Source organism: Petromyzon marinus, chromosome 54 (genome assembly GCF_048934315.1).
Source record: "Petromyzon marinus isolate PM22_M1 ecotype Great Lakes invasive population chromosome 54, UKy_Petmar_22M1.pri1.0, whole genome shotgun sequence".
NCBI classification, from domain to species: Eukaryota; Metazoa; Chordata; class Hyperoartia; order Petromyzontiformes; family Petromyzontidae; genus Petromyzon; species Petromyzon marinus.
In genome coordinates, this window is record NC_133720.1 from 6,141,217 (window position 1) to 6,152,958 (window position 11,742).

The 11,742-nt window shown below is 60.0% G+C and overlaps 1 protein-coding gene and 1 long non-coding RNA gene across 2 annotated transcripts in view; both read left to right on the forward strand.

Annotated features, from left to right (window-relative positions):
• Positions 1 to 4,047, forward strand: part of LOC116954227 (guanine nucleotide-binding protein G(s) subunit alpha-like) — a 67,470-nt gene extending 63,423 nt beyond the window's left edge. The window contains exons 10-12 of the mRNA XM_032974787.2: positions 1,288 to 1,418; positions 2,155 to 2,221; positions 3,527 to 4,047. Of these exons, the coding sequence (XP_032830678.2) occupies positions 1,288 to 1,418; positions 2,155 to 2,221; positions 3,527 to 3,674 (346 nt within the window). The 3' untranslated portion in view covers positions 3,675 to 4,047. The remainder of the gene's footprint in view (positions 1 to 1,287; positions 1,419 to 2,154; positions 2,222 to 3,526) is intronic.
• Positions 4,048 to 7,810: 3,763 nt separating this feature from the next.
• On the forward strand, positions 7,811 to 9,964 carry LOC142905436 (uncharacterized). Its single transcript, XR_012929612.1, has 2 exons — positions 7,811 to 9,333; positions 9,380 to 9,964. It is a non-coding gene; the product is annotated as an uncharacterized LOC142905436 (long non-coding RNA).
• The last annotated feature ends 1,778 nt before the right edge of the window (positions 9,965 to 11,742 follow it).

The window sequence follows — 11,742 nt, forward strand, 5'->3', positions numbered from 1 at the left end:
CTCAGATGTGCATCTAACATGGACGTCACCGCCACTCAGTGGTCAACGGCGGTTGTTGTTGGTAATCCTGGAAAAATCAAAGGAAGGCCAGAATGCAACGGCGGGGCGACCCTGACCAAACCGTGTAGGGGCACCAGGAACCACTGTGTGAACACGGCCAATACCAGTGATGAAGTTCTGAACCAGTCGTGGGCCCTGGGTCTGCCGCGTCACCTACCAGTGAGCCTTCCACACGTCACGTGACCCGACCTGGCCTGGCACAATCGCGACCTAGCCTGGCACAGTCGCCGTGGTAACATGATCGCTACTTGGTTGCGAATACAGGCTTTTGCTCTGCGTGTGTGCACTTAATGGTGGGGGGGTGCTGTAGTGTAGTTAGAGCACTGCGCTATGAACCCGGCGGCCCGCTTTCGATTCCTGCTCACGGCCAACACCGGTGACGATTACCTGAACCGGTCCTGGGCCTCCTCCCCTAGGTCGACTCGGCCTCAAACGAGTACCTGGTTGCGGTGTGTTAACATCGCCGCTCGGGAGACACAGGCGGTCTCGGGCGTGGTGCTGCCCACCCCCACCCCCGCTCGTGTGCCCTTCCCGGCCTTCATAGGCGCTGCTCGCTGAACAGCACTTGCCCCAACAGTCCGTTAAGGCTATACGGGGGGGATCTTTGTCTTTTGAACACGTGCGTTGGTTCGCATCAGGAGCGGTAGCATTGCGGTTAGCGCTCTGCACGACGGACTCGGCGGCCAGAGTTCCGTTCCCACTCACGACAAATAACGGTAGCGAATATTGGAACCGGTCCTGGGCCCTCCCCCCTTGGATCGACTCGGCCTCAAATGAGTACCTGGGGGCCGTGTGTAAACTGACAGCCAAGAGTGGTCCCGGGCGTGGCGCTGGCCATCACCCCACCTCACAGTGTGCCGTGCCGGCCTTCATAGCTTCTATGAAGGTGGCGAGATGTTAACTACCTCGCTAGGTATGCAGGAGGTCGTGGGTTCGACCCCGACCCTTGACGCCTGTATATTTAGAGTTTGTGTGTTCTCCCTGTGGCCGCGTGGATTTTTTTCCGGGTCCTACGGTTTTCCCCTCCACATTTAGAATCCACGTGCGTTTTAGAGTACTCGGCTGTTATAGATTTCTACATAGGGCCACTACGTTGAGCTATCATTTGTGGACAGGTCGCTTCTAAAAAAAATCTGTATAGCTCAGTGGGGCCTTACCCCAGCAGTCTGCTAAAGGCTTTACGGTGGTGGGGTGGGTCTTTGCCTCCGTGTGTGCGTGCGTGTTCAGGTGGCTGCGCTCAATCTCCGTGATCCTGTTCTTGAACAAGCAAGACGTCCTGGCCGACAAGGTGCTGGCCGGGAAATCCCGTATCGAGGACTACTTCCCCGAGTTCGAGCGATACACCGTGCCTGACGACGGTGAGGCCTGGCGGGGGGAGGGGCGGGTAGGGGGGGCTCTGGGGGGGGGGGGCGGCCTCTAGAAGGCTCTGTTCTCAGAAGGGTGGGCGGGGGGTTGGGTGATGGGGCCGAGGTGGGGGGGGGGGGTAATCAGGGGCCGTTCCGAGGAAGTGTTGTGATTGGTCAGTGGAGGGGGGGCTAAACGAGAACAGAGTTCTCTTCTGCCGGTCGGAGAGCCCAGCCACACAACCGCGGCTCCTTTAAAAACAACTAAACATTTTCGACGCGTGGCACGCCCCCGAACCGCCTGACGTTACGGGAGGGTGGCGTGCTCACGCGTGCTGAGGCCCCGCGCAGCTTGCTGTTGCCTTTGTGCAGGGTTGGCCGTTCTTCATTCGAACAAAACCGGTGGGGTGTGTCCGGAGACCCGGCTGCAGTGCAGCGGCTACCGCATTCCCCCACGCTTCTATACCGCTCACGCCAACACCAGTGTGTGACGGTTAACTGAACCGGTCCTGGGTCGTCTCCGCTAGGCCGGTGTGTCAACATCGCCACCGGGGAACAAAGGCGGCCGGGCGTGGTGGTGGCCACCCACCCCCCTCGTGTGCCGTGCCGGCCTTAATAGGTCCTGCTCCGCTAACAGCGCTTGCCCAACAGTCTGTTAAAGGCTACACGGGGGGGGGGGGATCTTCGTGTGTGTGTGTGACCATATATGTTATGTGTCTGACCGTCCATGTGTGTCTGCGTGCGTGTGCAGCCACCTCTGACGAGGCGAGGATCCCAGAGTCACGCGCGCCAAGTTCTTCATTCGAGACGAGTTCTTGGTGAGAAATGACAGTGACTGCATCCGACGGGGGCGGATGATTGTGAAAGTGGTCGTGACTGTCGTTTTCGCCGGAGATGAGTATTATTGGAAGACGGGCAGCAGATGGGAGGTGGTGATTATTGATGTAGATTGTGACGGTGTTGGTGGTGCCGCTGATCTATGTGGTACTTGTACGGTTGAACGTCTTTCACGCCGTGCGTAGCCAACCGTGGTAATCGGAGGTGGCCGGGGAAGGACAACAAACTAACGCGCAGCAACAACAACAAAGCCGTTCTATATAAATTAGTTTGCCAAACTAGATGGTGATTTAAACGTGTGTGGCTCCCAGTGGCTTCCTAATATCGGAAGGAAGAGCGTTCCAGACGGCCGCAGAAGCGCAGCCGAAAGCGCCGCGCGATGATGCGGTGACCGTCCTCAAGGGTGACATTGAGCAGGATTATCGTACTTGGTACAGCCGCTGTGTTGATCCGCTGCTGTATGAGGGTCCCCCCTCCTCCCACGCAGGGTTGGTCGTATGTGGTGGGAGGTGGGGTTAGGTGGGGGGCGATGGGTTTGACCGTACTTCACCACGCTTGTCAGTGCAACTTTATGAAGGCCAGGGACAACACGAGGGGGTGGGGGGGGGGGTGGTGGGTGGCCCAGTGGGGGTGGCCCGGTGGGGGGTCACCCATCCAAGCACCGTCCGGGCTCAACCCTGATTGGCTCCCGAGGTGTGACGGTGACCAAGCGACACGGTGCCGGGGGATAGCGGCACGTCCGTGCCGATTGTGGTGTGGCGGCGGCGGCGGCGGCGTTGGTGATGATGGCGTTGGGCGCTGTTGGTGGCGTTCATGGCGATTGATGGGTGCTTTTGCGGCGTGTCGACAGTGTGGACGGGTGACGTTTGTAGTGGCAGTGGCGGCGTTGATGATTTGCGGATGGTGTCTAAAGCAGCTACGTCTATCGATGGCGTCTTAATGCCAACAGTACTGCGTGTATCGGTGCGGTGCTGCGCCCATCAACGGTGCCCCCCCCCCCCCCCCCCCCCCCCCGGTGGCGAGATTATCCTTCTCGCCTGGGTATGCAGGGGGTCGTGGGTTCCGTTGAGCTATCGTTTGTGGTAGCCAGGTCGCTTCTGAAAGAGAGCTATGCAGCCCAGTGGACCTTACCTGGTCAAAAGCTAAATAGTATTAGTGGAGTAGTCGTACTGTCGGCGCTGTATGTACTGTCGGCGCTGTACGTACTGTCGGCGCTGTACGTGCTGACATGCACACCCGGTGCATCACTGACGGCGCTACCCACGGTGCCGCTCTCCCTTTCGCAGCGCATCAGCACGGCGAGCGGGGACGGCCGCCACTACTGCTACCCGCACTTCACGTGCGCCGTCGACACGTAGAACATCCGGCGCGTCTTCCCAGGACTGCCGTGACATCATCCAGCGCATGCACCTGCGCCAGTACATGCTCTTGTGACGCCCCACCCCCTCCCCCCCCAAACACCACCCCCCTCCCCGCCGGCGCCCGCCCTCGCCGGGCCCCCGCCGGAGCAACGGCGACCGCGACGCCGCCAGCTCGGCAAAACCACCGTCGCCACGACCGCCACAGCCACCGCCGACGGTGACGGCGACGGCGGCGACGGCCACGCCACCGTCCTCCCCTTCCTGGCGCATCGGCACAATCGTTGTTGTAGCTACGGTAACGGTTGGCGGTGCCGGCGACCCGTGTGAAATCGGTGGCGTCGAGTTTATGGAAAGGGCGCGGTCCGGGGGAGGGGGGGCGGCAGGCCGACGGTTTTGGCGGTGTTCCCATCGGCAAGCCGTCGACATCGCAATCCATACCCCCCCCCCCCATACTTCACCATTCGCCAACCTTCGTCACGCCACTTGCCACCATCACCCACAGTTCCCCCCCCCCGCCTGCCCCCACCTTGTCTCACCCCGATCACCCCCCCCCCCCCTTTCCCGGCACTTCCCCAACCCGACCCCCACCTGGTGTGTCGACGCTGCTCCCCCCCCCCTCCACGTGTGCGTGTCTCGCGTGTGTGTGTACATATATACATATATACTACTTAAGTTATTTACTGCCTCATTTTGCTGTGATGTTTGGAGCGGGCGAGGTATAGCGTTAGGAGTCGGGGGGGGGGTGTCACTGTTTCCATTTTATTTATTCAAAACACGAGAGACCTTATTGTTATTCGTAGACGGATTAATCATTCTAGTCACAGTCAGATTTATTATTATCCTTAAGATGTTTGTTAGATGGTTTGGGGAGGGGGAGGGATACCGGATGGAGGTGGAGGGGGGCTTGCATTGGACCCTCAGCTATATAGAGGGGTAAGGCCCCACGCCAGAGTGGCTTTCGCATAGCCCAACATCTTAGCGGGGGTTGGGCGGGTAGGTTTGGGGTGTTGAGACATTCGAGGATTGGAGGGGGGGGGCAGTGTGTAAGGATGTTGGGGCAGCAGGAGGACGGTAGGGCGACAGCATTTATTTCAACTTCTTGTTTGGTGTAGAGAACAAGAGAGACGGAGTGTTTGCGTGTGTGTGGGCGAGTGTGTGGTGTGTGGGCGTGCGCACGCGCCGGTGTCTGTACGTTGCGTTGTACATACGCCGCGCTTCGGGCGCGTGGTGTACATACGTACTTACGAACGACTGCGCGCTGCGTGAGAGGGTTGTGTACATACACGGTGTGTGCGTGCGTGTGCGAGCAAGCGAGAGCAGTGTACATATGTGAGTGCGTAGGTCTGCGTGCGTGCGTGCGTGCGTGCGTGTGTACGAGAGCTTGTGTGCTGTACATAGAGGTGGTGTGCGTGCGTGCGGTGATCAGAAGTCGGCCGTGCCCAGCGAAGCTGTAGACACTCCTGGCGCGCAGCCGCGTCCCCCACTCCCGAAGTCCTGCCCTGCCACCACCACCCCTCCGCACCACCCATCCCATCCCACCTCTGAACCCCCCCCCCCCCCCGCCCGCCGATCCGCCCCCCCCCCCTCTTCCTCCGCCGACCGTGCAAGGCCCCCCCCCACCCGCCCCCCCTGTATAGAATGTATCATCACCGAGTCACACTTTTATTTATGGTTTTCTTTTGTACAAATATGTGTTGAGACGAAAACAAAAAATACTGTATATGCTTTCCGTGCCTTGACCCCCCTCCCCCCCACACACCCCTGACGTGACCTGTGCTGGCTGCTGCTGCACAGGCACCTTTACGTCGCGCCCGTGCGTGCGGTGCCCGCGTGCGTGCGTGCGGTGCCCGGTGCGTGCCCGTGCGTGCGTACGTACGCACGCGCGTGTCCGTGCGCGCGCATGGGCGTCCGTGCGTGCGTACGGGCGTCCGTGCGTGCGCGAGTGTGCGAGTGTGTGTTGTCTGCGCGTGCGCGAGTTTGTGTGTGTGTGTGTGTGTCTGCGCGTGCGTGGAGGCTGTCCCGCGGAGTCGGTTGCGACCGGTGGAATGAGGTGGTGGGGGAGGGGGAGGTAGCGGGGGCCTGGGGTGGTGGCTGGGGGCGCAGTTTTGTTGAACAGTGGCGTGCTCGGCACAAGAAAACCTATATGCTCAACTTCAAATCCTGACAACCGTAACGAAGCGAAATGACGTACAGAGACGATGCTCACCTCCCTCTCTCTCTCGACCGCAGATCTCGCATCTTGCCCACGGTTGTGCTTCATCCACATCTCTCGTCTGGCATCTCGCTCGTCTCTAATCTCGCTCGGCATTCATACGTTGAAAAGGGGTTGGGCGTGGAGTGGGGGCTTCAAAATAATTTCTGCTTAGGGCCCCCCCCCCACAGTAATGGGCCAGCACTGCCACTGTTGGTGATGTTCCAAGGTGGACCCTCCTAGCATACGGGGGGGGAATGGGGTAGATGGGCGAGTTGTGGGGGGTTACTGGCAGGTTGAGGGGAGCTTCTTCACCTCCCGTACCTCCCTCCCTCGAACTGTCCGTGTCCCTCCAGACCCCTCGTTGCTAGGCGTTGGCACCTCAGCCGCCACCTCCGTACCCCCCCACCCAGTTAGACTTGGCAGCCGCCCCACTACCCCCCCCTACCCCCCCATCATCGTCCAGGGGCCTGCGACCCCTTTGGAGCGGAGGGGGGGGGGCAAACGCCCCCCCCCCTCTCTCTGTGTGGATGGGGGGCGGCGGCGGCAGTGCGGTTGCCGTGTAACCGCACTGCCGCCCCCCTCTCCCCGTCTCTGGATTGGGGGGCGGCGGCGGCGGCAGTGGCGGTTGCCGGGTAACGCACCAGCCGCGGGGCGAGCGCGACGTCTCGCTCGCCGATTTGCGAGGACAATTCAGGAAGGCGGCGGTGGCAGCGGTTGCGCCGACCGACCGACCGATTGGCTGGCGAGGGGGACTGCCCTTGTTTGTGTCGAGTCGGTCGGGTTTCGTGTTCTTTATTTTGGTTCGTCTCGTTGGTGGCGGGGGCGACGATGGGACGAGAGGGATGTTGCCCTAACGGGCGGGGAGGCGGAGTAGTGGGGTTTGCGGTCGCGTTCCGTCGTGCGGCGCACAGCTCCTCCGACGTGCGGTTGCGCTGCGGGTGGTGGCGGGGGAGGGGGGGGGGAGGCGGCGCGCCACGTCCCGACGTTTCGCCCATGCGCTACGTCCCGACGTTCCGCACCACGCGCCCGCCGAGACGTCGCGCCGCCGTCTCGGGGAGCCCGCGGCGAATCGCGGCTGAACCCCCGACGACGGCGACGCCGACCGTCGGGGTTTTTTGATCTCCTCGCCGAATTTTGGTTTCGCGTCCCCGGGGGTCGCTGGCGGGTGGTCGGCTTAACCGGGCGGTCGCGGTCACCGACCCTGGACTGGCTCGGCTGAAATTAAACCCGGCGGTGGTGGGTGGTGGTGGTGACGATGACACGGCCCCCACCCTCCCTTATGCCTCCCCCACCACCCCGCCCCCCTCCCCTACCCCCCCCCCCAGCCGCCTTCGTTTACACGAGGCCCCACTTAATATTTAAGCTCGTAAAACTATATTAGTAACCAGTAATAATAACAATAATAATTAATGTTTGATGATGATGATGATCACGGAGACGATGTGTAGCGGATTATACGTAGCCAACGCGGCGGCGGGTGCAACGCGCGTCTGTAGGTGTGCGTGCGCGCGTGAGAGGGAGGGTGAGGTGAGAGGGAGGGTGAGGTGAGAGGGTGAGGTGAGAGGGAGGGTGAGGTGTGAGGGAGGGTGAGGTGAGAGGGTGAGGGTGAGGTGAGAGGGTGAGGTGGAGAGGGAGGGTGAGGTGAGAGAGAGAGGGTGAGGTGAGGTGAGAGAGAGGGTGAGGTGAGAGGGTGAGGTGAGAGGGTGAGGTGAGAGGGAGGGTGAGGTGAGAGAGAGAGGGGGTGAGGGGAGGGTGAGGTGAGAGAGAGGGTGAGGTGAGAGAGAGAGGGTGAGATGAGGTGAGAGAGAGGGTGAGGTGAGAGGGGGTGGAGAGGGATGGTGAGGTGAGAGGGAGGGAGGGAGGGTGAGGTGAGGGAGGGAGGTGAGAGGGAGGGTGAGGTGAGAGGGAGGGTGAGGTGAGAGAGAGGGTGAGGTGAGGGAGAGGGTGAGGTGAGGGAGAGGGTGAGGTGAGGGAGGGAGAGGGGTGAGGTGAGAAGGGTGAAGTGAGAGCGAGGGTGAAGTGAGAGCGAGGTGAGGTGAGAGAGAGGGTGAGGTGAGAGAGGGAGGGTGAGGTGAGAGAGGGTGAGGTGAGGGAGGGAGAGGATGAGAGGGAGGGTGAGGTGAGAGGGAGGGTGAGGTGAGCGGGAGGGGTGAGGGAGGGAGAGGGTGAGAGGGAGTGTGAGGATGCAAGGTTCAGGTGAGTGCGGGTATGAGAAAGAGGGTAAGGTGAGAGAGATGAGGCGAGAGAGGGGTGAGAGTGGGGGGTGAGGAGTGCGGGAGTGTTGACAGTGTACGTGCGTGCGAGTGAGAGCGTGTCGGGTGAGGTGTGGGTGAGCGCGTATGGTGAGAGGTGACGTCGGGGAGTAGTGAGGTGTGGCGAGTGGTGGGGGGGGGAGTGGGTTGTGAGTTGAGAGTGAGCGAGAGGAGTGTTTTACTGCGGGGCGGGCGGAAGGGTGGCGCTGCATTGGTGACGCTCGTGCCTACACAGCAGGGCACACCGAGGTTCGATTCACAACTCGGATGCCTTTCGGCGTTCTTCTCCCCCCTGCTCTGCATGGGTTTCCTCCCGTTGCTAAATAAGTCGTCCCGTAGCTAAACGAAAACCACACAGCGCGTGCAATGTAACTTGACATTGGCCAAACATCCCAAAGCCGAAACATTCCCTGCAAATCACTCGATTGGGATTAACGCAGCAGCAGCGGCACCAACATCGCGCCCTGACCCCGAGTCTCAAGAGTCTTGACACTCGGCTGCTGTCCGTGAGTAAACGAACCTCGTCGTAAGTAGGGTGAGGATTGTGTGTGAGGTGAGCGGTGAGTGCGTGAGTGAGGAGCGCATGATTGGGGTGGGGGAGGGGTGTGAGGCGACTGAATGTGTGGTGAGGTGTGTGGTGAGTGTGAGGTGTGTGGTGAGTGTGAGGTGAGGGTGCGTGGCAAGTGTGAGGTGTGTGGTGAGTGTGAGGTGCGTGGTGTGAGGTGTGTGGTGAGTGTGAGGTGAGAGTGCGTGGTTAGTGAGCTGGATTGGATTTGGAACCTGGACCCCCCCCCCACCATCTCACCCCCCCCCCCTCCTGCTTCCACTCAGCAGAGCGCGAACTCCCCTCCCCCTCCACGCACCAGGAGTTCATGTGAGGGGTTCATGGGCGGTTCACTCTTGATGAGGGAGTTCATGTTTGGGTGTTCATGCGTGAGGAGTGTGTGTGGGGGGGGGGGGGGGGTTCATGTGGGTATTCATGTTCGGGGTTCATGTGTGTGTGTGAGTGATTCACCTGTGGGAGGTGCATGTTTTGACTGTTCATGTATGCGGGATTCATGTGTGAGTGTTCATGTTAGGGCAGGGGGTTAATGCTCGGGAGTTAATTTGCGTGTGCGTTTGAGTAGTGGGTGGGCGGCGGAGGCCTTGTGTGTGTGTGTGCGTGTTGAGTTGTGAGTTTAGGGGGGGCCTTGGGTGTGTGTGGGGGGGGTCCTTGGATGTGTGTGCGAGTTGCGAGGTGTGTGTGTGTGAAGGGGGGTCCCTGGATGTGTGTGTCGAGTTGCGAGGTGTGTGTGTGAAGGGGGTCCCTGGATGTGTGTGTCGAGTTGCGAGGTGTGTGTGTGAAGGGGGGGTCCTTGGGTGTGTGTGTCGAGTTGTGTGTAAGTGGGGGGGGGGTCCCTGGATGTGTGTCGAGTTGCGAGGTGTGTGTGTAGGGGGGTCTTCGGGTGTGCATGTCGAGTTGTGAGGTATGTGTGAAGGGAGGTCCTTGGGTGTGTGTGTGTCGAGTTGTGAGGTGTGCGTGCGCGCGTGAACGGTAGTCGTGCTGGTGTGCGTGAACACCAAAGCTGCACATATATTACACACACACACGTGCACGCGCGGGGGGGGGATGCTGAAGGTTGGGGGCGGGGGGTGTGGGGGGTGGGGCTGCCGGAGCTGGGGAGGCAAGGAGCTTGGGGGGCAGTGGGGGGGGGGGGGCTGCCCCCCCAGGTCACCCAGCCACCCCAATCCCCCCCACCCCCCCCTCGTCTACGCCCGCCCCTGCGTGACGTCACTAAGCTTTGGAGTGTTCCTAGTGGATACAGTTATTCATTTTTAAGAAAAACAGATGGAAAAAGGTGAATTACTAAATTATTTCTGTACTATTTATAAATTTTAAAAAATGTTGAATAAATCTATTGGATTTAAAAAAAAAAACTGGCGCTCAAGAGTTGTCGCCTTGGTTGTGGTTGTGTTGGTGGTGTCATCTGATGCATCGTCGCGTGACTCATTTTTTTTACTGATCAGTTAAACGTGTAGTGAGTCCACCTGAGTCGCAGACGTTAACTCGGGAGCAACGCTATTTATTTAACACAACAGCGCCAACGTAACATAACCTACGCTCGGGTCTCGAATGCCCATCTCGCCACGCTACGGCAGAACTAGAACTCGGTTCGCTGTCCCGGTCCGGACCACGAGCTGGGTCCCGGACCGCGTGGCTAGAGGCTTCTTCTCCCCGGCGTGGACCTTCGAACGGCGACACTTGAAGAAGAACCCCGAGCTCCTCACTGAGCTCTCGTTACATGGCTCCCGGGCTGGGGCTGGCTCCGCCCTTAGCCCCGCCCCCACCTTCCAGGCTCCTCGGGGCTCCTTCTCGAATGTTCCCGAGAGCTCTCCGGGGCCACGTGACCACCCCTCGGCCCCGTCCACCGGTGGCCGCCCCCCCCCCTCCAGTATCGCCCGGTCACCGTGACAACAGGTCAGCCAGTGTCATGCCCCAGGGTAACCCTGGCTGGGCTGACGCTCCCTCTCGCTCCCTCAGTGGGAGCCGGCACCGCACGCTGCTCGTGGTGCCTCCGCGCTCACCAGCGCTCACCCAACCACCGCTAGGGCTGGTACTGCAGCCCGCAATCCGGGCTGCCCGCAATGACATCACCGGCCGTGACTTCCGCAAGTCCTGGCACCACACCGTGAAAAGTACAGTCACTACAAACGTCTCAAGTCTCATCAATACATCACCGGGTGTCTGTTTATCATCATAAAAAATGTTTTTTTTAATGCTATTTAATGTCACGTAATATCGAGCAGCTGTGGTTATTGAAAGCCACCGCGTGTACATTACAGAGCCTACATGTGCAGCACCAATTTACACCCCCGTGCCTCTATCCCCCGAGCAGAGCACCCCACCAGCGCCCCGTTGTATAACAAAACTCAAAGGCGCCGTATTATTTAAGAGAGCAAAACGGAAATCCGGTCTGAGCCTAGCTCTGGAAAATCTGTCGGCTCCCCCAAGCGCCGTGCCCGTACTTTCTCCCGCCCGCTGGGCTGGCTCCACAAATGGCGAGCTTCCCGTGGCTCAGCGGGGCTCCCGAATGTCCTCGATGCCAGTCGCGTTGTGGCCCGGAATGACGGTGCGTGGGATAAAAGTGCAGCCTAAACTTGAGCAGCAGCAGCAGCAGCTTCAGCGGTTTGGAACAAGGGGGTGTAGGCTCCTGCACTCAAAGAACAAGCGGGATTGCTCTCCTCTCCACAGTGAGGGCAACTGGAGTCTGGGTCTACAAAATCTGGCCAGATACTGTTGTGTTGCAATCGCCTAATGGGCGACCTTCCAGCTTAGATCCCTAAGCTTGTTGGGGCTCAGTTGTGAGTAGAAAAGGCTTCCACTTTGGGGTATTTTTGGCACGGAACACCTGCCCCCACGCATGGGGTTTGTGGCTGCCGAGTGCCGTCTGATGGATGCCGATGTACCATCGTGAAGCAGAGGTCACGCCTGTGACGGGTTCTTAGATCAACTTCCGGAGCTGCAGCCGCCTTGCCGAGACGGTTTTCGACCGCTAGTTATCTGGCCTGGGCATCTCTAGGCCTAACCGGCAGTGTTTCGCTGGGAGGGGGGAGCACTGAGCAGCTCCTGGACACTGCCGATGGAAGAAAACGCCGACCTTGTCCGAAGGGTGAGGGCATGGGTAAGTTCATTAAGGAGTCTCGCAGCAACCCTT